The following is a 25936-nucleotide window of genomic DNA, read 5'->3' as shown; positions in this document are numbered from 1 at the left end:
GTTCTGTTCCTCCTAAGGGTTTGGGAGAACCCAGAATGCCCCTTCCCCGATTCACTTGCCAGCCTCCTGCCTCGGCCCAGCTTCCCCACCCCGCCCCCAAACCAAGACCACCTTTCCTCACGGTCACTATTTATTCTTCGTTCCTTTCTCTTTTTGTAAGAAACAGTCACAAAAACCAGTGCAAAACCATCAGTGTGGGCGTCCTGCTTTATATTACAAAAACTCCTCTTGATCTAGAATATAAAAGGGAAGCTCACAGGAAATAAACTTGATAAATTAGCTCTGCTCCCTACCGCAAGGAACACTTAGAGTTTTCAAAATAGACTTTCGACACAGGACCCACCGGGGAGGGGAAGAGGGGGCTTCTAGGGAGATGGGGGTGCTGGGCCTCGGCCGGTTTGGGGGATCCTGTCTGGGCCCCTTAGGCATGGAGAAGAGAGAGGGGACAAGGGAGGCTGGGGAGGGGCCCCAGTGCCCAGCCACTAAGCAGGGAAGGTGGCCTTTGGTGCTGGGCGGGGTATGTGACCAAGTGCAAGGTCTCCCCTGGCACCTGGCCTGTTAGCAGGGTCAGGAAGTCTCAGCACAGAGACTTCCTACCCTCCCACCTCCCCCAGCAGCCCCAAATTGCCATCTGCACCTATTAGGGGCTGTTGCCGCTGGCCTTTGCCTTCTCGTGCCCCCTCAGAATGGCCACTGGGAGCCTTGCAAATAGCTACCAGCCTGCATTAATGCTACAGAGCAGAGACGCCTGCTTCCCCTTTCCAGCCCCAGAATGTCATCAGCAGGGGCAGATCCGGACTCCTTGGCCCCTTTCTAGAGAGCCCTTGGGGACGAGAGTCTTACATATGCCCTCAAACCCGCCTCACCCAGGTGTTCCTCCACGACCAGCCTTTCTTCTCGGGGGCCCGGAGGGGGTGGTGCCCGATGCCCAGCTCTTCTTACCTTGAAGGCCCCAGATTCTCCTGGGCAGTGGGGACCAGATGGGGCCCTGATGCCTGGGGAACCCCTGGACCGAAGTCACACAGCTGCCCAATTTGACCCTAAGCCCTGCCTAGCCAGCCTTTTTTTTTTTTTTTTTTGTCAACCACACGCCAGCCCTTTGCCTCTGCCGGGAAGTTGGAGCCAATTTGTGAGTGGTCTAGAGATCTGCGCTGGGGTACAAGCTGCACGGCCCCCTGGGTCCTGGGGTTGCCCAGTCGCTAGGGAGTTCATAACATCATTTATGGAATTGCCAGGGCAGGCTGATACAGGGACAATATGGAAAGACCCAGCCCACAATGGGCCAGGACTGGTGGGGACAGCAGGGTGAGTGCAAGGGGGAAGGGGAGAAATGAGGGGAGGGTCAAACCAAATCTTTACAGCAGGCACAGAGCTCTGGCTGCAGCTCAGAAGCGGGTAGGGGGCAGAGCAGGGGAGCACTGGGCTCTAGGCCGCTGCTGTGTCTCCCAGTGGCTGGAAAGCTGGAGGGGAGGCTGGAAGCTGGCACAGGGCCTTTGAGATAGAATGGGCTCTTCCCAGACCCTGAAGAGGGACAATGGAAAGAGGAGAGCAGGCACCATACTGTCCCTTCCACACCCACCCCTCAACAAGCTTGAGCTGTTTGGCAGACATCACTAATCAAGATTACACTGTCCTCCCCCACTGAGCCCAGACCAAGCCTCAGATTCTCCGCACAGCCTCTGGCAGCCATTCCTGATTGGTCAGGGTCAAGGCGTCTTGCAATACAGTTGCTAACACTGGTCTAGAATTTGAGACCTGCATATGAGGGGCTGATTTGTGGGTGCTGTGTGGGTGTGAGTCTGTGGGGAAACCTCTCCCTGCCAGATCCTGGAGGAAACACTCAGAAATGTGCTATGGACAGCGAAGGGACAGGAAAACCGTGTCACAGCAGAAATGATGAGGTGCCCTGGGGTTCTTTAGCCTGGAAATAACGGGGCTCGGGGGGACAACGTGTGGCCTTAACGCTTCGGGAAGGAGAGAGAGCAAGTGGGATGCCATGGACAGAACCACAGAAAAACAGAAACCTCCTCCGTGTATTGAGCTGGTGCTAAAGTCAGAGCAGTCCAAAGAGAAGGCTGTCTTGGGAGGTAGTAAGCTCCCCGTCCTTGGAGGTGTGCAAGAAGAAGGTGGAGAAGTCTTGGCAGGGATCTTGTAGAAGACATCTGAGTGGCAGTTCTGAGTGAGGAGAGGAGAACCAGATGATCTTGGGGGTTCCTTCCAGCCCTTCCAGCCCTGGGGGCCAGGGAATTGGTGGAGTTGGTGGAGGAAAGGTGGGCAGTGTAGAAAACGGGCTGTGGTGTGTGTGCATGTGTGTGTTCCTGGGACTTAGAGAAAAGTGTGGGGAGGTGGCAGGGAGGGCAGAGTCCAGAATTTTCTTAGCTGTGGAGCCGGGAAGAGGCAATTCCTGACCAGCTTGCCCGCTCGCTTCTGGGGAAACCAGGATGCAGAGGCCAGCGAGGGGTGTGAGCAGTAGGTCTGCTGGGACCAACAGAGCCTTGGAAGGAGTGACAGGCAGCCTGGGGATGGCGGGGTTCTTGTTCAGAACTCTCACACATGTGCTGTGTGACTGTGGATGAGAAACTGCTCCTCTCTGGGCTTTCCAGATTATTTGCTCCAACAGATGGGGAAGCACAGACCCTACCGGCTGGGTCATCCTTGGATCCAGCATCTGCAGCCCACTCTTGGCCCCAGGCTGAAGCAGGGACAACTCCATCCTCGGAGGACCAGGGGCTCCAAGTAGGTTCCAAGTCCTCAAGGACACGGTGACCAGGTCTCCTCGGGGCCCCTGGGCTTTGCCAACCTTTCTCCACAGTTTTCTTTTGCCTCCTTCTTGCCTAAATCCTTATTACTTCCTTGGCACCAGATCCTGAAGCTGTGAGTTGAGGGCCCAGGTCCCGAGCTGCCAGATCTGGCTGCACCAAGGAGGGGGCCTGGCCCTGGTGTTGCTTTGGTCTCTAGTGCAGACTGCATCCTGGGTTCAGGTGCCCGGGCCCCCGCGGAGAACCCCATGGCGCCCATTCCGGAGTCCAGATGGGCTACATCAGTCCATATTTTTGCCTTCATTTTTTTTGTTAAAAAAATAGCTATTTTCCTCTGCCCCATTTCCTGGCCACTCATCATGGCCTCACCTCCTCCCCCGGGGCCAAGAGGGCAGGGGTGAGGGAGAGGGGAGGGCATTGGGTGCTGGGCAGTGGTGGGTGGGGTGAGTCTTCAATCTTCAGGCCACACCCTCTACTGGATGCCCCGGAAGAGGCACATGGCAAAGATCATGGCAAAAAGCTGCAAAGAAAGTAGGAGTTTGCTTGTCAGGCTGGGCTCACAGCCCTCCAGGGGGCTGTCCCTCCCCCACAAGGAGGGGCTGTCTGCTCTGGGACAGGAAGGGGGCTCACCCATCACTCTTAGAGCACTCCTGCTGCTGGCGCTCCTGACACTGCCCTGGGGGCAAGCCCCTCTTGCCAGTCACTGGTCCCTTTCATGCCGTGTAGTCATGAAAAGAAGGGGGCTTTGAACATGGGTTCAAATCCAGCTCCCTTATTTGCCAGCAGCAAACTTGGGCCAATACTCAGTTCCCTTCTCTGGGCCTGAGTATGTATCAAGAGCCTACCATGTGCCAGGCACGGTTCTAAGTGCTGTCTCAGAAACATTTTCACAGACCAGGAAGTGAGACACAGGGAGGTCAGGTGACCCACCTAAGGTCACACAGCTACAAATGGAGGATCCAGGATTGGAGTCTAGGTATTCTGACTCCAGAGACCATGCTCCTAGCCCCTGCACTCGCCTCCTTCCAACTCACAGGAAGGAGGTGAGATTGAAGTCTAAGGCAATTAACGATGTAATGAGGCCTGTTATATAGTAGATGCTTAATTAGAAGTTACCAGGATTGTTACTAATAGACAAGGAAGATGCAGCCCTTCTCCAAACTAGGAGCACAATCACTGAACACCTGTCTAAGGGCCCTGGGGTAGTGGGGTGTGCAGAGACCCTGACTCAGAGATGCCCATTTCTTCAGACTGGCTGATGCCCCTGTGCCAGAGCTCTTGCAAGTAGCGCAAGGCGCAGTCCCCAGACCACAGGCTCATGGCCGAACCTCCAGGAGGGACAGTGGGGTGGAGGCAAAGCATAGGGTAAAGGTCCCCGAGTCAGAGCAGTGTTCTGCCTGGCACAGAGGCCACAGCTGGGCTTGTGGGCTGGGTGTGAGGGCAGTAGGTCAGGAGCACAGGCATTGCTTAGCGAGCCCCTATTACACGCCAGGCATGTAGTCCCCAGCACCTGTAAGCCCCACCGTGCCCTAGGAGCAGGCTTTTAGCACCGTGTTGCAGATAAGGAAACTGTGGCTTGGGCATCCTGTGCGTGGGGCGAGGCCGAGCTGGAAGGTGAACTCTAGAAGCCCATGTTCTTCCTGCAGGGGACCCACGCCTGCGTTTTCCCAGGGGGTCTGGTACTGATTTGTGTTTCCTGTTCATTGTTTCCTCCTAGGAGAGGATTTGTTCACCTAGAACAGCGTTGGCATACAGTAGGGGCTCAATTTTTGCTTGACGAACGAATGAATGAATGACCCCTCCCTCTCCCCATCCTCAATAGTCTCCACAAAACTGCTCTAAGCAGGGCTGTAGGACACAGTAAGAAGCTAAGCGAGGCCATGTTTATGGTGCCAGGTGGGAGGGGGAAGGCTGAGGATAGGGAGGCCTGATTTCATTTCCTGGCTGGCCGAAGACTGGCAGCCCCTTTCTTGAGATGGGCGGGCCTGGGCAAAGCCCTCTGCCCAACCTCCCAGGGCAGCGGGTTTGAGATCCGGGAGAGGGTGGTAGAAGGAAGGGAAGGGGGCAGCTCTGCCCTTTGGCCAAAGCGCCACCTAGTGGTGGCTCCAAGAGTCTGCGGCTGCCTTCCGTTTGAGGGGCTCAGGGCCCTTCTGTCTTCACCTCTGGGGCTCAACGTGCGCTTGTGAGGTTCTCAAGGCCCCGCAGGCCCTGAACACCCCACAGAGAATGGGCCTGATCTAGAAGCACAGGCTGTAGCCCCTCCCTGAAATAAGCTGCGTTGATCCTTCAGTCAGAGTTCACTCTGGACCATGGGTAGGGGTGAGGGCAGTGACTCTCAGGGCCTGTCCATCCCCACTGCCCGAAGACTTGCTCAGATGTGTCCAGAGTCCCAGGCTGACTCGCAGGCAGCAGACAGACATGGCTGGGCTTACCTGCCCATCGTCCCTGCAGTGGGGATCCACTGGGTCCTGGGTTAAGGACCTGGAGATGGAGGCAGGCTGGGGGTGCAGGCCATGAGGGATCTGCCTGAGACCCTGTGTAGGTGTCTGTCTTGCTTCTGAGGAGCCACAGAAGCGGGGGCCTTTACTTACCTCGATGGCCAGCACCCCTATGGCGAGGGCTCCTGCCAGGTAGACGTAAGTTTCAAAGGCGTTGAGGATCACCGTGTAACAGCCCTGGGAGGGAAGGACCAGAGGTAAAGCCATAGCCAGGAAGGAGGGACAGAGGTGAAGGGCCAGCCTCAGGACTGGGGCGTAAAGCCTGGGAACTGGCATGTGGCCCCAAAGCTCAGGCAGCAGCAGGCCTACCCTGTCACACCACTGCTGGGACAGTTTGGTGGGGAGGAGAGGTGGAGGCAGGAGGCCCATAAGCTCAGCCACTTAGCAGCAATACACCAAAGACCCTCTTGGCCCTCCAGCCCCTAAGACGGGCTGAAAACTGCCAGCCTGACTGCTGCCGAATCAGCAACAGACCCTTTCTTCTTTTCTGATTGGAATATTGGGAAATTTCCAATACATACCTGGGCTCCTTGCTTCTCTCATAAAATCAGAAGATCCAGTGAGGTAAGCCATCATTTCTATGTGGCAGTACCTGGGGACAGGTGCTCCCTGGGGAACCACAGTCGCCACCATCCCCTATTGTCCCTCACCCACCCTCTCTACTCCTTCCCATTACCAGCCTGGCGGCTGGATTTTGGTTTGCAGCCTCTGCCCTAAGGAAACACAGCCCATTCTTCAAGACCCAGCACATACCTCGCCTCCTCCAGGCAGCCTTCCAGGACCAGCCCAGCTCTCACAGGGCCCCTTCTAAATGGATTGAACTCCTGTGCTATTACTGCTTTCTCAAGCAGTCCTCAGGATGTACAGACTGAGATAGAGATGGACCCAGAAAGACAGAAAGAGAAAGAGAGGGATGGCATGCGAGCAAAGCCAGGAGCACCCAGCACGTGACCTCAGCCCCATCTGACCCTGGGTGCCTCACGTCTGGGTCATCTTCATGCCCATGCTCCTTCCCCCGGCACCATGCTGACCAGAGACTGATGCACAGTAGTTGCCTTGAATGAAATGCATTTTTAAAGGGGGAGAATTTTCTTTCTTTTATGAGAAGCTGTATATTCTTTGGGCCCAGCCAGAGGACCTGCAAGGGGAAGAGCCCCCGGGTGGGGGTGGGGATCATGCCTGGTCCCTGTTGGGTGACTCTGGCTGTTTCTGAGCTCTGTTGAGATTCTTGGGTGATTCTTAAGTGATTCTTGGGTGTTCACGCCCATTGTCAATCACCCAGAAGCCCCGCCTCATTGGCCGGAAGTGGAAATGACGCCCCATGAGGCTGTGCCCAGGCAGGTGGACAGCAGGACGTGATATGGGCAGAGTGGCCAGGAGGATGGCATGAGACCCTCCTGCTGGAGGCTGATGGGGGCTGGGCAGGGAAGGCTCCCACAGGCCGCCCTTTGAGCACTCAGCAGCAAATAGGATGTACCCAGATAAACAGACCCCTCCAGCACGATGACCTGGATCCACAGTGCTCTTGGGGCTGATGGTGTGTCAGAATCATCTGGGAGGTGGTTAACAATGCAGATGCCAAGGCCTCACTCCCAAGACTCTGGATCAGGGGGTCTGGTGTGGAGCCCAGGAACCTATGTCAGAATCATCTGGGAGGCGGTTAACAATGCAGATGCCAAGGCCTCACCCCCAAGACTCTGGATCAGGGGGTCTGGTGTGGAGCCCAGGAACCTACGTCAGAATCATCTGGGAGGCGGTTAACAATGCAGATGCCAAGGCCTCACCCCCAAGACTCTGGATCAGGGGGTCTGGTGTGGAGCCCAGGAAGCTACGTCGTGAGCAGATGCCCCAGGTGATTTCTAATGCCTTTGCCATGGCCGGGCTTTAAGACACCACAGTCCCGGCAAGAACAACAGGGGAAGAAGGTCTTAGCTGAACTCGGGCCTTGTCTCAGCAGTGCCACTGGGAGCCCAGCTAAGGGCTCTGTGATCGGAGCCCTAAGGGTGCCCTCCCACAGGCCAGCTGGTCAGGAACCCAGAGTGGCTGGAGGCAACTTCAGAGCTGGCAGGGAAGCCCCATCCGCCTGGCCAGGCAAGGGCCATCCTGGATCCGCCTGCAGACCCGTGTCAGGGCAGAACTCAAACTGCCAACCCCCTTTGTCTGTTTAACTCTTTTTAAAGCATCAGAACCCCAACACGTAGAGCAATGGCAGCAGAAAGCTGGCCTGCTCTGGAGGGAAGGGAAGGGAGACAGGGAGGAGCCTGGGAAGGAGGCTTCTGGCGTCCCGTCATCCCCTCTGGCTGCCACCTGCCTCCCGGGCCCGACGACAGCACCCACTGCTGCACACCACCCCTCTACCCCGACACTGGCTTTGTCGTGCAGTTTGGGGGCCTTCCAGACAAGAAGCACCAATAACCCGGGGAGAAGTGGTGGTTACACCAGCCACTTGCTTACTGGGCGAACTGATAGGCATAGCTCGTTTTATTGCATTTCATGGATATCGTGTTTTTTTAGAAATTGAAGGCTTGTGGCAACCCTGCATTAAGCACGTCTGTTGGTGCCATTTTTCCAACAGCAGTTGCTCACTTCGTGTCTCTGTGTCACATCTTGGTAATTCTCGCAGTACTTCAAACTGTTTCATTCTTACTAGATGTGGTACCGGATCTGTGATCGGTGACCTTTGACATCACTACTACCTCTCGCTGATGGCTCAGATGATGGTTAGCATGTTTTTTTTAGCAATAAAGCATTTTAAAATTACGGTATGATCACTGTCTTTTTAGACATAAGGCTATTGCACACTTAATAAAGTGTAGTGTAAACATAACTTTTATAGGCCCTGGGAAACCAAAAAATTCGTGTCCCTCTCTTCATCACGGTGGTCTGGAATGGAACCCGCAGTATCTCTGAGGTGGGCCTGTACTTACTTTTTCTAGGCCTCACTTGCCCCATCCAGAAACTGGGGCTATGTAGGCTCACTGCTTCATAGGATTGTGTGAGGATAAAATGAGATGCTCCAGACAAAGCACGTTGAACAGGGTTGGCAGGGAGCCAGCCCTCGGTCCCGTTAGGACCATGCTTCCTCTCTCTGTGCCCCTGGGTGATGGGAAATGTCTGAGTGCAGAGTTGGGTGTGTGGGTTTACCCTCTATGGCCCTGGGGATCCGTGCACGAGACACACACACACGCGCACACACACATGCCCTAGGGATCCATGCACCACACACACACACACACACACACACCCTGGGGATCCGTGCACGAGACACACACATACACACACACGCCCTGGGGATCCGTGCACGAGACACACACATACACACACACACATGCCCTGGGGATCCATGCACGAGACACACACATATACACACACACACATGCCCTGGGGATCCATGCACGAGACACACACACACACACACGCCCTGGGGATCCATGCATGACACACACACACATACACACACACCCTGGGGATCCATGCACGAGACACACACACACATACACACACATACACACACACGCCCTGGGGATCCGTGCACGAGACACACATACACACACACACCCTGGGGATCCGTGCATGAGACACACACATATACACACACACACGCCCTGGGGGTCCATGCATGAGATACACACACACATACACACACACACACCCTGGGGATCCATGCACCACACACACACACACACACACACACACACACCTATACTAAAAGGGGACAGGAGGAGCAGTAAATCCCTTCCTGAACTTGAAGTTGATTTTATGTGCCTCACCCGGGCCGGAGGGTGGGAGTTGTCCCCAGAGGGAAGATGTCCCTGCACCCCTCATCTGCTGTGGATGAGGTACCTGGGGCCTTAACTGCTCATCTGCCCTCTGTTGGGCTGTGGCACCAAAGACCCTTTGGGTCGCTGGGCTGAATCGAGCAGACCAGTTGGCTGATGGAGGCCCTGGTGCTGAGACGCCCTCGGAGGGAGCAGTGAGGGCAGGGGGTGGACGGAAGATGCCGCCAACACTTAGCGAGTGTCCGCTCTGGCCAGAACTCTGCTGTGGCCTCATGTGCTTGTTAGGACTTAGTCCCCATTCCAGCCCCTCAGGGAAGAGGAAAGAAGGGAGGGAGCAGCTGGCTACTTGCTCAAGGTCACACCCAGGGAGGCAGGGAAGCGTATAAACACTGAGGGAAGTTCAAGCTCCCAGGAGCTGCATCAGGAAGCCTCGGTTCTCGCTCACCCAGGCGGGGTCCCTGGCTCAGGGCCCGGAGCTGCCTACAGCCCGGGGTATCACCTCTTCATCACCTTCAGGATGGATGCCCACCCCTTATCCTGACCCTGCCCAGCGAGACGCTGCAGGGGACCATCTCTCCCCAGGCTGCCCCACAGACTGCGAGTCCCCTAGCTGTGCCGCTGTCGCCAGCACCCATCCTCCGTCTCTACAGAGAGAGAATATCCCCCCACCCCTGGCTCCCGACCAGTCGCCCCCCCCCAACCTAATCTGACAGAGGGCAGCTAGGGCAGAGGTGCCAGCAGAAAGGCCACCCACATTTATACGTCCAGCATGAACCTTCCCCCGAGCCCTCTAAGTCCAACTGTCCACTGGCTACCACTGCTTGGAGGTCCCAAAGGCACCTCACACTCAGCTTGCCTCAGACCAGATCTGAGATCTTCCCCCAAACCAGGACCTATGGAGTCACTCTCATCACTGCCTCACCCTGCCTTCCCCAAAGGCGGCCTACCACCATTTTACATCCTGATTCATTTCTCAGATCCATACACCTCTCTGCGTCTCCACTGCCACCATCCTGGTCTAACCCATCATTGTTTCTCACTGGGACCAGTGTAAAAATCCATCCTGTTCACTCAGGTCCATCTCTAACCCCTGGCCACTGAGCAGCCAGAGTGCCAACGTGGCCACAACCCCACATAGAACTCGACATGGGCTTCTTTGCTTTTCTAGCATCTTTGCCATGGGCCCGTCAGAACTGCGTGGTCTGGCCCTGCTGATACCCTCGCTTTGAGCTAGCCTTGCCTTATTCACTGTGCTCCAGCCATACTGGCCTTCTCTTGGTCCCTGGAACACACCATGCTCCCTCCTACCCCAGGGCCTTTGAACAGGTTGCTCTCACTCTCTGGCTGGAGTGCTTTTCCCTCGTCAGGAGGATGAGAGTGTAGTACTTTATGTCTAGAGGAGACACAGCAGCACCCATAGTCACAACCCACCAGGAAGCAGGTGGGGAGCCCTGAGGATAAAGCAGAGAAACAGCGATGCTGTGGGGAGAGAACACTTAAGACCACCCTGACAAGTGGGAAAAATGGATGCTTTCCTCTTGGTGGTCACCATACTGGCCTGGAGTCAAGGTCTAGCAAGATCACCATCTCCTGGTACACTCCCTGATATTTTTTTTCCAGTAGGGGAATACATTCTTGACTTGTCTGGGTGACTATTTTGACCCAGGGAAGGCTGAGGAATGAGCGGGAGAAGCTGCCATGGTGGATACAACCCATACCAATGGAGGAGCCAGGTTATTCATCATGGATCACCTTTGGGGATTTCCTTATTTCTCTTCATTGGCACTCAGTGATAAACAAGGCTGGTGGACTAACTCAACACCCATAGATGAGTACACTCTGCCTTAGCTCCTGACAGCCATATGACTGAGTCCTGGCAAGTGAGACCGAAGCAGAAGTCTGATGGGGGTTTCTGGGAAAGAAGCTGGTGCCACCTTCTTCCTGTCTTCAACATGGGTGGGATGTCTGGAGCCATGGCAGCCATTTTGCCACCATGAAGTACTAAGCACAAAGAAAGGCCACAAGGATCACAGAGACTAGGCCTTGATTGACATGATGGAGCCACTGATAAATTTGAGAAGCCAGTGTCTTCCAGAATTCTTGCCATTTGCTTCAACCCTTTTAGTTTAGATTTTCAGTTCCTTGGAATCAAGCATGTTGTTCACTGACTCAAAACTGTGATGAGGATGTGAGGCAAATTCAGAAATGCATCCTGGGCTTCAGGGAAGTGGGCTTTGGAGAAAAATCAAATAGAAATAGTCCCTCAGCAGAGGCTTTTAAAAGGGAAGAATGCTCAGGAGGGATGTTAGTGTCTCAGAAAAGGAATCCCAGAAGTCAATCTCTGGGAATCCTCATGAGAAACAGGGGAAGAGTCATGGTAAAGAACTAATGTAGCCGCACAGGGACCTCTCTGATGAACTTCAATTTCAAAGCCACACCCAGGAGATGGAAGGAGGCATCATAATGGCGGATGAATCCAGAAATGGGAAGCATGTCAGGATGAAGCCCTAAAAGAACAGGGCCCATGGGAAGCCTCCCTGAACAATTCACAAGTGGCCTTAGGATAGAAGCTTGGCTGTGGGCAGCAGGCAGTCCTAATGGTAGAAGTTTGTTTGTCTTTGATAAAGACAAACTCTGCTCTGTTTCATGGAGTTGTCAGGGTCCCAGAAGCCCTGATGCTCTGACATTCTAGGGGGCCACCCTCCTCTGCAAGGTTTGAGATGGCTGTCACCAAGATGGCTGTCACCACCAGACAGGGGTTGGCGGAGAGAAGGAGGGGCAGGCACAGTGCTTCCTCTTAAGGACATGACTCCATTGCACAAATCGCCTCTGCTCACCTCCCTTCAGCTAGAACTGGGTCATATGGCTTAGCTGCAAGGGAGGCTGGAAAGGGGGGCTTTACCTGGTGGTCATGGGGTCTCTAAACCTCCTCTTTCCAAGGAGGAAGCATAAACGGAGCATGGGGGCAGCCAGCAGTCTCTGCCACTGTGTCGGGAATCTGAGGTCCGGAGCGTGTGCCTTGGCCAAGGTGACACAGATGCCAACAGCCCAGGTCTGCCTGACATCACAGCCTGAAACATCCCCCCACGCCCCGCAGCCTCTCCTCATGGCTGAGACCTAACTCCTGGGGCGCTGCCCCTGCCCCCAGCTCATAGCAGCCTGATTCCAGGACCTTTGTTTCTTTATTTAGGTCTCTTTCCCCCAGTGCAGGGAGGCCGGACCATAAGGGGTAGAGGAATGTGGCTTTGGGGCCTGATGAGTCCTTGGACATGACATGAGCAGGTGCAGGGGATGAGGGTGCTGAGTTCATGAGGCAAAGGTGAGGCTGGAAAGAGTCTCATCAGACAGTCAGGGTCAGGCCGCAGCCCAACTCCCACCCCCACCCACCCCCTGGGACTCTAAGAGGCCTTACTTGAGCCTCGCCCCCATCCCACCCCAGTCCCTTCTAGCCCATCATCTAGTTTTATTTTCTTTAGAGTAAAATTATTATTTCCTGTGAAATTATGACTTGCTATGTGTTGGCTGCTTGCTTATCGTCTGCTCCCTCTAACCAGACTGTAAGCCCCGCAGGAGCAGGGGTCTTGTCTGCTGTCCCCTGCTGTGTCCCCTGCTGTGTCCCCTGTACCTGGCATTCTGCCATGAGAGCCTCATCAAAGGCCGAATCAAGCGAGGGGTGTGGGGCTCAGGTCACCCTCTTTCTCCCCCGACTGCTCTGCCTAGCCTGGTCTCACATCCCTGAGGTGTATGGGGACTGGTCAGTGGGAAGGGGGATCAAGGTCAAGGGCACTGTCTGCCTCACAGAGGGGGCATAGCAGGGGCCCTTGCAGCCCCCAGAGGTGGCACACACAGGAAGGGAAAGGGCTTCTTCTGAGACTGAGATGAAGTCCTTGGGTTGTAAAAGAAGCCAAGAAGTCTAGGAGCTTCCCAGACTCTGGAGACTAAGGTCAGGGAAACCTTGCTCCCGTGGGATCCGGAGGTACTCCCACATGGCAAAGGTGAGCTTCCCTCCAAATAAAAGGCACAGCTGAGGAGGGGCCCCCACTGTGTAATTCTGTTTCTGGCTCCTGACACCTGCATTACCAGAAGCTCAGGGAGTGTTCTACCTGGAACACTGGAAAACTCCTAGTCACCCTTGAACCCCAGCCAAAAGGCCCACTCCTCAATCAGTGCCTGACTGATTATTGATGTCTGTGAAGACATGTGAACAAGGCGGGCTCTGGAGGTCAGACACTGGCTGCACCGGGCATCAGGGCTCTGAATGCTCACAGCCATTGATGGACTGTCTGACATTCTCATCCTTTCCCCCTTTTGGTTGGATCTCAGGAGCATGCATGGAGCCTTCCTCAGCCCCCGTTCAGGAGTCCCATATCACAGCCAACATTTCCATGGGATTCCTTGAGTGCCTTCAGACCTTCAGGGCCCACACTGTCACCCACCCAGCTCTGGCCACCCAAGCCCCGATAGACAGGCTTCCCCTGCCTGGGGGTAGCAGGGCCTGGTACCTGCTTGTTCAGGAACAGGTCCCTTCCCAGGAGGCATTCGTCCCTGCTCAGCAGGACCCCGTCCCGACTCTGGGGTTCTCTCCGGCAGCAGGCCTCCGGCACCTCGTCACTGTCCAAAGTCAGGAGTCGGAAAACTGATGCAAACTTAAAGTCTTCAGGCCCGTTGACCCCACAGCAACCAAACTAGGAGGAGAGCAAAGAGAAGGGGGGATGGGAGCTGGACCCAGGTATGAGGGTGCAGAGACACACAGCCACTTCAAAGGCCACTGTGAAGCAGCGGGCTGGAGCGGAGTCAAGACCCAGGTGTGGGTTGGCTGCTCCTCCTGTGCAAACGTGGGAAAGTCACTCAGCTTCTCTGAGCCTCCAGCGTCCTCATCTGTAAAGTGAGGGTGGTGGTAACCATTCCTACTTCACCGGCACTTAGCACTCAATAAATAGTTGCTATGATTACTATCATCGATGACCGTTACAATTGCTTGAGGACTCAAGACAGGGAGAGCAAACAGGTTTCCTCCTGAGTCTGGACTGTGATGCATGGGCAATGGCTGCCAGCATGCTGTGCGAATGAAGGCTCTGAGGCCCGGGCTGGGCTGGGTGGATCAGTGCCTGATTGATTACTGATGTCTCTGCAGACACATGAACAAGGCGGGCTCTGGAGGCCAGACACTGGCTGCACTGGGCATCAGGGCTCTGAATGCTCACAGCGTCCCTGGGGACACTCACTGTGATCATGACAGAGTTCCAGGTGGCAGAGAAGACGTCTGTGTCGTTGTTGCCCTGGTAGTGCTTGGTGAGCTCCTTGGTGAAGAATTCGCGGGTGAGCTGCAGGCAAAGGCGGGGGCAGGCTGAGACCTACAGCAGCTTGATACAGCTCCCCTCCCCGGCCTCTCCACCGATCTGCTCCGGGGAGGGAGGAGGAAGGCCTCAGGGTCCGGGTGCCAGTGAACCTCCTCCCAAGCAGCTAACTTGGGGCAGGCCCTCACCTCCAACCCCAGGACCTGTGGCCTCCCTGCATCGTCAGATCCCCAACATGAAAACGCAGTCTACCCACACGGGCCTCGGCAAGCCTGAGGCCAGGGCCACCTGGGAACCTCCGCCATCCCTGCAGCTCCTCCCAGAGGGAGGGCTGGTCCACAGTGGGGCGCTCGCCCCTCATGCCACCGCCACTTGCCAGGGCCTCATCCAAGAGGGCTCTATCCTGTTCTCCTGCGTGGCACACTTTCTGTGCTGGGGGGACAGCCTCTTTTCTTTTTTTTTTCTGCGGTAGGCGGGCCTCTCACTGTTGTGGACTCTCCCATTTCAGAACACAGGCTCCGGACGCGCAGGCTCAGCGGCCATGGCTCACGGGCCCAGCCGTTCCGCGGCATGTGGGATCTTCCCGGACCGGGGCACGAACCCGTGTCCCCTGCATTGGCAGGCGGACTCTCAACCACTGCGCCACCAGGGAAGCCCCAAGGGACAGCCTCTTTGACTATCCTCAGACTGTCAGATGACTACTGCTGGGCCACACCTGGGCAAGGTGTGGAATGGAAGATTCTAGAACCAGGTGTGGGGTTGCACCAGATGCTTGGGAAGAGCAGAGACCCTTAAGGGCCCTCCGACTCTGACCTTCTGGAAAAGCCTTTGCAGGGAGAGGCTCACTGGGGTCTCTCTTTGGGCTGTGGGGCCTTGCTGGGCCGGTGGGTTGTGATTTGGGCTGGAACTACTAGATGAGAGGGCACTGACTCTGTGAGACCCTCTGGGGAGGGAGGGGCTGGCCATGAATGGGGCCGGAGCACCCGGGGCCCAGTACGTACGTTTTCCCTGAAGATGAAGGCCAAGATGGCCGCCGAGAGCTCCGCCAAGAAGATGATCAGGATGAACAGGAAGAACTGCAGAGAGAAGGGGGCAGGCTCGTGAGCCCCGAGGGTGGGTGGGAAGGGGACAGGTGACTGCTTGCTGAGGCACCCTTCCATCTGTCACACAATTGACACAACGTACTGATTCTGAAAGACTGAGGAACTTAACTGCTGTAAGCCAGACTTTTTTCATAATAAACACACCAACAATCCATCTTTGGAGCCAACAGGGTTGTCTCTCTCCTGGATCCTGTCTCTTCCAGTCAGAAGGTTTCTGTCACTTTATCCTCATCCCAGGAAGACCCCAGGTCATATACCCTCCCTGACTTTTCAGCGCTAACAGCAGCTGCCCCATAGAGGTCCCGAGGTTTCTCCAAACTCCTTGGTCTGAGGACTGCTTTCGGGGAGAGCTTAGGATGGAGAGTGGGATGATCCGTCCAGGATGCAGACATGAAACATCTCCTAGACCTGCCCAAGGCTTTGTTTTGTTTTTTTTCAATGTCCAAACCCAAGGAGAGCCCCTGGCTTAAACAGATCAGCCAGCACAAGGCGTGCATTGTTCACTCCTTAGCCACAGGGGCCGGGGGTTGCGGGGAGGTCTCGCCAGGTTCAAGCCCATGGTCTCTGGTCTCATAGAGGCTTGCTTGGCATCAGAACCCGACACCTGTCCCACGGTCTCTTTCCTGTTTAGCCCCCATTCCCACAGGGGAGGAAACAAGCCAGAGAAGGAGAGTAACTTTCCTTTCCAAAGGTGTGCAGCTCAAAAATTTGAGACCAAATCCTGTCCTCTTAATCCAGCTCCTCTCAGAGCACCACGCTAGCCCTTCTCTCTCTCTGCTGAAGAGCACAGTTCAGGGCTGGCCTGGCAGTGGCTCTTCTGAACCCTGGGGCTCTGGTTCCAGCAGGTCAGGGGCAGCCTTGCTGTAGTCAGCTGTGTGGGGTGACCTTGGACCGAGGTCGGGAGGCAGAGCTCCCTAACCAGGAAGGAGAGGGACCCCTGTATCCCGGGCAGGCTGCCCCTGGCCACGATGCCCATCCCATCCCATCCCCCTCCACGTCCACGAGCTCGTCCTTGGGCTGAGAGGTATGTTCCCCACCTCTGCAGCCTCTCATCCCTGTGACAGTGATGGAGGGCCCTGGCAGGGCTCCTGGCATCTCCATTTGGCTGGTGACAGACGGTCATCCGGTTCTCTTTCACGTGGCCTCCACAGAGCCCCGCCCCGCCCTCTGCCCTCTCAGTGGAGTTGCTGGCAGTCCTCAGGCTGGCAAAGAGCGGCCTCAGAAATGGTTTCCACCCCAGCGACGTGACGGAGCTGTCTCTGCCTATCAACCTCGGCTTACACAGTTATAAACTGTGGATGAGACAGAACTCGTGAACTCCGCGTGCTCATCACTCTGGGAGCCTGCGTGCGCTTTCCAGGGGACTTGGCACCGTGTCAGTGAGAGGATGCAGGTGAAGCGCTGTGCACGAGGCTGGCACGATGTAAGCACGGCTCAGATGGTGGCTCAGAACCAAGAGGAAGCATGGCCTTCCTAAAGACAAGGGCTGGCGTGGGCGATCTCTGGGAAAATAACAATAGCTACAACCTATGGGGTGCTTAACACCTAAGCACTGTGGCTCTTACATGGGTGATTTCATTGAACCCTCTGGGCAGCCTGGAGTAGCAGCTGCTGTTATCAACAGCACCTCTGTTTTACTGATGGGTAACCCTGAGAGGGTAGAACCCTGAGAGGGTAGAACTTGACCAAGCTGGCCCAGCTGGGATAAACACAGGAACTCTGATTCCAGAACACAGCCTCCCAACACCATGTTATCCTGGAACCCAGAAGAGCCTCCAAGTCTTAAGACTTTCAGATGGCCTGCAGGGTCTCTTGTGGATCGACACCAATCCTTTTGCTTTCACATTTATCAAATGCTTGTATGTGCCAGGAACAGAGTTAAGCAAGATGCATATTTTCTTACTGAACCCTGATCACAACACTATGGCTGGGAAGGAGGTATTATTATCTTTCTTTTACATATGAGGAACCTGAAGTTCAGAGAGGTTAAGTAACTGACCCCAGGTCACACAGCCAGGAAGTGGCAGAGCAGGGATTAGGACAAGGTTTTTCTGACTCCAAAGCCCATGTTCTTACCCACACCTCTGAGACCACCTCCTCTCTCTTCCTTCATTCTAGGGCTGTTTATTGAGCACTTACGCTGTGCCAGGTACTGTGCTAGGTACTGTTAAACAAATACACATAAGGCAGATGTGGTCCCCATCCTCATGGAGTTTCCATTGAGCCAAGGTTCATGATTCATGAAATGAAATTCATGAGATGAAAAACATAAGATTCATGAGATGAAATTAAAGAATGAACCTGGTAACTCAGGGATGGGGAAAGCGGGCCTCCCCAGAGGAAGGGGGTCTGCAGATCTCCTGGCCATTGCTCCTGCCTGGAGCAGGTCTCCCCAAGCATGGGGACCTCATGAGGGGTGACATGAGTGTGTGAGTTTAAGTCACCTGAAGGAAAGTGAGGGGCTTTGGGGCCAACATTGGTAATAATGTCACTTCTGCTAACTTCTCCGGCATGAAATAATTTCCTCCTGCTTGACAGGGTTACTACTGGTTATTTTGAGGGGTGTCTCCTGGACCTAGCCACAGGGCTGATGCTACCTGGGGCTTCCCCTAACCAGGGCCTTTCCCAGGGTTTGTTTGCCTTGAGTTAATCTGACCTCATCCCATTTGCCTAAGGACACATTTGCCAGTAACTCCTGAACATCAAATTTATCACACTTTGCTTAGGCTCAGAAAATTAATCAAGTGGTAAAACCTGCTATTTTGCCTACTTGTGAGCATTTCCAGACTTTTCTAAGCCATCTGCCTACAGCATGTCAGCTTTTAGTTCTCATTTCTAATAATATTTACCAAATTTACATACTTCATGAACAATTCAGCTCATTTATCACTTTTAAATTACACTCATCTCTTTTTGCTGTTCTCTTTTCCAATTTAGCAGGTCTTGGTTATAAAATATTTTAAAAATGTGACTCTTTCAAAACATGGGTTAAAAACATTCCTCGAACTAGTTATAGGTAAGCAACTAGGAAAAAGGGGATGCCACACAATCTCACCAATAGGCTGAAATTGTTCCATGGTACGTGAAAATGCTGTAAAATTGATCAACAGGAGTGTTTGGAAAATGTGTTTTTAGAAGTGTTGATCGTTAGCTGACATTAGACTCATTGTCCCCAGGGCTAAGGGTCACTGGCACCCCTTGGGGTTTAGCCTCAGAGCGAGGCAGAGGGGTGCCCAGCTAACTCCTATCCCCAGGCCTCCTCTCTCTGCAAGCCTTTAAGCCACAGTTCCAGAGGTGATTAAAGTCACTCTCTCTTGGCTTCTCTCAAGATAAGTCTTCCCTCTTTCCCGGAAGGGCAAGGAGGCGGCTTCTTAAAAGGATGCAGTAGCCGGGAGGGGTGAGACCTGGGGCCCCTCTTCAGCTGGAACCACCACACAGCTGAGTCCAGGTTGGAAGAGAAAGCAGTTCTTCCTATTTTTCACGAATCTTTCCGAAAACCTTCCAGAAGCTGTGGTGGCCCTAGAAACACCCAAGCATGCGTACCACACACACATACAACACATAGGTACAGGCACACACATGGAGGCCCTGACATATTTTGCACATAATTTTGGGTGAGTTTTGGACCACTTGAGTCCATTCCAGGTTAGGAGCCTCTGGATCAGCCCTGGTCTGAGAGACAACAGACCTGAGTCCAAGACTCCCCTGGCTCTGACCTGCACTGTGACCTCAGGGTTGTGTGTGTTAGGGTTCTGAGAGAGAGAGGGGAGGGAGGGGAAGGGGAGAGAGGGGAGGAGAGGAGAAGGGGGAAAGGAAGCAGGGGAAGTAAAGAAAGACAGAGGCAGGGAGGGGGGCAGAGGCAGGCGGGGGAGGGGGCATGGTCCAGGAGAAGGGGAAGGAAAGGCAGCAGGCACAGAAACCAAGAGATCAAGAGAAGGGCAGAGACAGAGAGACAGGAAAACAGAGGCAGAGAAAGAGCGAGCAAAGAAAGGGAGAAACAGACATAATGAGACTGAAGAGACAAAAGGTAGGAAGGAGGCAGAAGAGGGGATGGGAAGGGGTGACTTCAAGGTTCGGTGGGCACACCGGCCACAGCCGGGACTTAACTCTCTCTCAGGGGACTTGGGGCAAACCTCCTCCTACCCCGGGGTCTCAGCCTTCTCCCCTAAGCACTGGGGAGAGCGATGTCTTGTCCAGCTGGCAGGCTCTGAGGGAGCCACTTAGCTCGAGAGGGCTTGCGAGGCCTGCAGCCTGCTCCTGGCCCAGAGCCCCAGCCCGGCTTCCTGTCTTGGCTTCAGGGATGAGCCCATTAACGTTGGATGAGCCCTGGGGGCTGAGATGCAGGGTGGGCAGAGGAGGGATGTAGGAAGGGAGTTCTGGTGTGTCCTGGGACCCATACTCAGCTCCTTTCAAAGTCCCCAGCTCCCCAAGCCCGGACTTTTACCCTGCACCGTCGGACACTGCACAGAGCTCTCCACCAGGGGGCGCCCTCGGGCTTCTTTGTTTCTCTCCAGAAGGAAAGTTTGCGTTGCTCACCCTGCTGCCCAAGGCCAGAGGGACCCAGGGCGCCTGTGTCACACACATCACAGCTGATTTCACTTTCTCTCTGTGACACGAATGGGGAGTGCACAGTCTGTTCTAATCTGGGGAGGAGGCATTTGTGCCAGATCTCTGCCTCCCAAAGCCACTGGTGCCGGCTCATCGGCAGGAGTGGACAGATGCCTTGCAAGCCCACGTCACTGACCAGCCCACGTCTCGCTATCACTTAACCCCCGACCCACGCAGCTGCTTACCCATGAGGAGCGTCTGCAAGCTGGTCCTTCCACGCACACACTTCTAAGCTGGGCCGTTTTTAACCTACCCTCCAGCAGGACTGCGCTCTACCCGGTTTTCCTAGCCCCCGGGGGGCACAGGACCTTGCAGGAGAGGAAGCCCCATCACCAAGGCCAGGGAAGTAAGCAGAGGCCCAAAGGGCCACAGCCCATGTGAACACAGAAGACATGGCTCACGGTCCTAGCTGCTCTGCGGCACGTGGGATCTTCCCGGACCGGGGCACGAACCCATGTCCCCTGCATCGGCAGGCGGACTCTCAACCACTGTGCCACCAGGGAAGCCCTATCTTAGCTCTTTTACCACAGAGTTATATATTCGAGGTCTTACAAGCAAGTAGAAAGCATCACGAGTCAACGTTCTCAGCTGACCCTGCCTCGGAGAAGCCTGGCTGTTCAGAGCTGGAGGCCAAGGCCACTGTCCACCTGGGAGCAGCTCACCCACACGGCAGGCACGGGTCCAAATGGGGATGCATGTAGGAAGGGCTGGTGGTCCTCCCGCTCCTTGAGGATGGCCTACTTGGCTCAGACCTCAGTGTGAGTCCCCCGTAGTGTGGACACAGGGCCCCCTACGCCCAGCCCGGGGCACCCATGGGTGGGGTGGAGGATGGTGTACTCACCAACAGCAGCAGACACTTGTTCTCCCGGACGGCCCCGCAGCAGCCCAGGAAGCCGAGCAGAAAAAGCAGGCCCCCCATGGCCAAGAGGATGTAGGCGCCCGTGATGAGCAGGGGGTTGGCGGCCACGATCTCCCGGAAGCCGGTGGGGTCCACCATGACCCAGATGCCGATGCCCAGCAGGCAGGCCCCCCCTAGCTGCTCCCCAGGGCCAGTCAGGAGAGGGGAGAAGAAACAGGCAGACATGGAGGTTAGACACTCCACACACACACGCCATTTCCCTGAGCGAGGCCCTGGGGTGGAGGCGCTTGAGTGCCCGGTGGACTGGGCTCAAACTCCATTTGCTGCTCGAGTCAATGTCCTGGCAGTGTTTTCCTCGGCTCTGAATTTCTCTACTTACCCTGACCTGCGGTATGTCACGCAACCTCCAGATCCAGTCTCTGACCCACGCCCCACCTCGGGCTGCTGAGAACCATGTCCGCCACTTTTATATTCTCCTTAAATGTTAGAGCTGCTGGGCAATGAGGTCATTCACTCCAACCTTCTGATTCCACACTGAGCCCCAGAGGGGACCAATGAACTTACCGAAGGTCACACAGCAAGTTCACGGCAGAGCCAGGGCTGAACCCCAGGCCTCCCTGACTCCAGCCCCAAGGACCCTCGCCAAATCCATGAACATGCTCTGACACCTATGCTGGGAAAACACAGACAAAAGCCATCCTTGGGCTTCCCTGGTGGTGCAGTGGTTGAGAGTCCGCCTGCCGATGCAGGGGACACGGGTTCGTGCCCCAGTCCGGGAAGATCCCACATGCCGCGGAGCGGCTAGGCCCATGTGCCATGGCCGCTGAGCCTGTGCGTCCGGAGCCTGTGCTCCACAACGGGAGAGGCCACAACAGTGAGAGGCCCGCATACCGCAAAAAAAAAAAAAAAAAAAAAAAAAAGCCATCCTCTTTGTCCTCAACAAGAGCTCTCAGTTGGGTTGGGGTCACCACTCTCACATCACACTCTTTTTATGTCTTCATCTCCATGGCCCTCATCTCCATGCCTTACTTATCTTTGGAGAGAGGCAGCTTAGTCCAGAGAAAGGGCTGTGCCACTTATTAGCTGTGTGACCTTGGGTAAGTGGCTTAACCTCTCTGAACCTTGGCTTTCCCATGGTTAAAAGAAGATACTGTTTCCCACCTCCCAAGGTGGTCCCGAATAAGAAGAAAGGACAGAACGGACATGAAGGTGCTTAGCAGGGTTCAATAAACATCCGTTCCACTGGTCTTGGGCACAGACCAATATTGGAAACAGACCTGTTGCAGGAGAAACCATTTGGCATCATCTGATTTTAAAGGTTGGGAAGTGTTTGAAATCCCGGTGTCGTGGGAGGACCTGAGGAATGATAGAAAACTGCTGAGCTTTGGCTTGGCTGAGGGGTCTGTAAGCTGGGGGAAGAGCTGGATGGTTTGGGGCAAGAGGCGATATTTTCAGGTGCGGTGGTGGGAGGGGGGAGGCAGAGAGGCCTGAGGGACCCAGGGACAGCCAAAGACAGAACCTACATTTTCGCCGTCTGCTGTGCAACGCCTTTCTCCTTGGTCTCCCCACAAACCTCCAGGGAAACCTCCTCAGAGCTGTTGGAGGTTTGGGGGTTTAATAATTGTGTGCTGAGTTCTGCTTCAAGGGCGGGGCTCAGGCATGAACTGGGCGGCCCAGGATGACTCAGCCCCATTTCACCTAGGGACGCTGGGGCTGCCCAGGGCCGCCCAGCTTGGAAGTTGGGTCTAGAATTCAAGTCTGTGGGGCTCCCTGCTCTTCAGGATTAGGGGCAGGGGAGGGAATCCAGGAGAGTTGCTGAAATGTGCAAAAAATAGATGGTGACAGACAGACCGACAGAGTCAGTCTTGACCAGAAGAGGCCTCTCTTTCCTAGTGACCCTGCCCTGGGGGACATCAGTAGATGTTTACTCATCCGGGTCTTGGCTGCACTAAGGTCAAAGGTGGAGGTGGGGTCACGCGATGAGCGTGGCTCTGCTCCTGGGAGAGGCCATGGGTCTGAGCAGAGCCGGTGGGCTGTGCTACAGGGCGCTGGGCTGGCCACCTGAGCCCCCAGGGCCTCTGTCCTTTCATGCATAGAATCCATAGGTTGGATGGGGATGGAGCTGACACATTCCAGGCACTTCCTAAACTAATCTTGCTTCATTTGCAAAAAACCTGTTGAGGGAGGAGATTAAAGCATGAAGATACTGAGGTTCAGAGGGGTGAAATGTGTTTCAGATCACAGAGATGGGCTTTGAACCCAGGTCTCTTGGTCCCAGAGAGGTTTCAGATTTCATCAGGTGGCTCCGTCAGCTCCGCCCATCCAGCTCTGATGTCCATAACTGCTCTGGGGGGTCAGGGCTGGGTGGGGCTCCCTGCTGCCCTCTGATCACCCCCATCCTCCTTCCCCCCACCAACTCCCTACCAGGGGTCAGATTTCAAGATAGTAGCCAGGACTAAGGCCCCTATCTTTTCTTTTTTAGAGTAGCTGAAGCATCATCCCAGGGGCTGTGCAAAACATCTCTCTTGTGATGGTGGGCTCTAGGAGTGGGGTGGGCACTGCTGTGGGCCTCCCCGCCATGAGCCCCCAGCTGGGCAGGTAGAGCTGCTTCTAGCACTGATCCCTGTTCCTGTTCCTGGGACTCAGCCCCATGTGACTTTCAAGCAGCAGTCAGTCCTGCCCACCCCACAGAGGCCTGGGGAGACCCCGGGAATGTTCCAGGAATACTTACAAATATGAAGAAATTGAACACAAACATCAGATACTTCATGCAGCTCAGACAGTCGCCTTCCATGGTGCTCCCCCTACAAAACAGCAAGGCCCTCTCAGTCTTCCCACTGGGGGACCCCATCCAAAAAGATCTCCTGCCCCTCCCTCCTCTCCTCCTCCTTGGGGTGTCCCAGTGGCCAGCCTGCCCTTGTAGCCGATGGGGGAAGAGGGCAGCTGATAACAACCTCCTTATCACAGGGCTGGTGCTTTGCCCTGTGAGGCCAGAGTTAGGAGTGAGAACTCGAGAGCTAGCCTGCCCGGGTTCAAGCCCTGTCTCTACTGTTCATTTGCTGTGTGGTCTTAGGCAAATTACTCCACCTCTCTGAGTCTTGCTCTCTCCAACTTGAAAATGGAGATTAAAAACAGAAGCTTCCTCCCCAGCAGTGCTGGGAGGATTAACTGAAATAATGCAGAAATATGCTTAGCAGGTACTCAGTGTAGCAGGTGCTCAGAGGTGTGACATCATGATGTTACTTGATTGCAGACATGAACCTCCTATTTGGTAGATGAGACACTAAGGCTCAGGGCCTTGAGGGACTTGCTAAGGTCCTAGAGCAGGATCAGAACCCAGGCCCGACAAACTACCTACCACCCCACATACCCTCCGACTCGGAGGACCTGTCCACTGAGGAGGGGTGTTGCAGGGAATGAGCCCCCAGATGCTCCCCCACCCTGACTACCTCTATCGTGAGACCTACAGCATCCCACCTCCCCCTGGAGTCTTCCCGTCCCTACCTAAGAGTATGCCCATGGTAGCGGGTCACTGAATACAATTCTGTTCAACAAACTTTTTTTTTTTTTTCGGTACGTGGGCCTCTCACTGTTGTGGCCTCTCCCGCTGCAGAGCACAGGCTCCGGACGCGCAGGCTCAGCGGCCACGGCTCACGGGCCCAGCCGTTCCGCGGCATGTGGGATCTTCCCGGACCGGGGCACGAACCCGTGTCCCCTGCATCGGCAGGCGGACTCTCAACCACTGCGCCACCAGGGAAGCCCTCAACAAACATTTATTGTGCAACGACTGGATGCCAGGCACTGGGGCTTGAAAACAAGATGTAGCCCTCCCCCATGCCCGGGGGAAGCAGACGGCATCTGCTATCGAAAGTCATCCCTCAAGGTGCCCAAGTCACGGTCATATTCAATAAACAATGTTCAATATTTCTACACTTTCTTCCTGACAGCCCTGGGGAGAGGATGGGCAGACCCAGGAGGACCTACCCCTTCCCTTGTTCCAGGCCCCACCCTCCCAGCAGCCAGTGGAGGGCTGAGATTCAGTGGGGACCCATGGGTATGGCGGGCCTGCTTAGCTAGCATCCCTTGGTCCACGCCACGCCCACCAGTTGTTAAACCATTATCCCTGATGGTGGGTCATCCTTGTCTCTTGCATCATGCCCAAGCCCAGGCTCTCTTCCTCCAGAACAGGTCCCCACACCAAGCCACCAGTCCTCCACTATCTCCTCCATCTCTGACCTTCTAGGAGCAGCAACTAACCTGCATCTAAACATGGCAGTTCCAAGCATGGGCTCTGAAGTCAGACATACCTGGGCTCCAATCCTGGCGCGTCACACCTCTCTACCTCTGTGTCTTTGGTAAATGACTTAACACCTTGGGCCACAGTTTCTTCATCTGAAAGTGGGCATTTAGGACCTGCATCGTGGCGTGTTGTGAGGATTAAATGAGACATCCTATGTCAGGGCTCTCCACGGCACCTGGCTCAGAGTGGGGTGACCAGCTCTTACTAGGAACACACCTAACTTTACAGTCATAGGTGACTCACTGGGCTATCATTGCCCATGAGATCAGGACCCCAGGACAAAGACTTGCACCGTAGGCACTGCATGCTGACCCCCTCTCCCTTGGACACTTGGCTGATGCAACTCCATACATCTGCTGAGACCCTGTCGTCCTTGGAAAGGGGGAAGAGGACAGGAGAGAACATTCATTGAGTACCGACTCTTTGCCAGCCACACTCCAGCTCCATGAAGTGACTGTCCTGAATCTTTCAACAACCGCATGAGGCAGGAAGCACTGTGCCCATTTTACAGATGAGGACACTGAGCCTCAGGGAGATGAAGGTGCCCAACATCCTGGAGCTTGTAAGCATGCCCCTCAGCTCACTCCAGATCCTGTGCTCCACCTGGTCCAGGGACTACTGTTCAGGCAGACAGCAGGGCAGAAGGAGCACTGGACTGGGAGTCTGGAGCCCCAACCTCCAGCTCTGCAAGTCACTTCCTCTCTCTGGCCTCAGTGTCTTCATCTGCAAAATG

At 55.1% G+C, this 25936-nt stretch overlaps 1 protein-coding gene across 2 annotated transcripts in view; it reads right to left on the bottom strand.

The window, feature by feature from the left end:
- Positions 1-189: 189 nt before the first annotated feature.
- The window catches only part of TSPAN18 (tetraspanin 18), a 188543-nt gene continuing 162796 nt past the window's right edge, over positions 190-25936 (bottom strand). For both annotated transcript variants that reach the window (XM_081241000.1, XM_081241001.1), the window contains 7 exons: positions 23635-23707; positions 20886-21080; positions 15335-15409; positions 14262-14360; positions 13539-13721; positions 5351-5434; positions 190-3279 (listed from right to left, as the gene is read on the bottom strand). In XM_081241000.1, the coding sequence (XP_081097126.1) occupies positions 3232-3279; positions 5351-5434; positions 13539-13721; positions 14262-14360; positions 15335-15409; positions 20886-21080; positions 23635-23697 (747 nt within the window). In that variant the 5' untranslated portion in view covers positions 23698-23707 and the 3' untranslated portion in view covers positions 190-3231. The remainder of the gene's footprint in view (positions 3280-5350; positions 5435-13538; positions 13722-14261; positions 14361-15334; positions 15410-20885; positions 21081-23634; positions 23708-25936) is intronic.

Source organism: Mesoplodon bidens (assembly GCF_964165515.1).
Source record: "Mesoplodon bidens genome assembly, chromosome: 7".
Classification (NCBI taxonomy): Eukaryota; Metazoa; Chordata; class Mammalia; order Artiodactyla; family Ziphiidae; genus Mesoplodon; species Mesoplodon bidens.
Note: the sequence above shows the minus strand (reverse complement) of the source record. Positions and strands in the feature narration are given on the sequence as shown.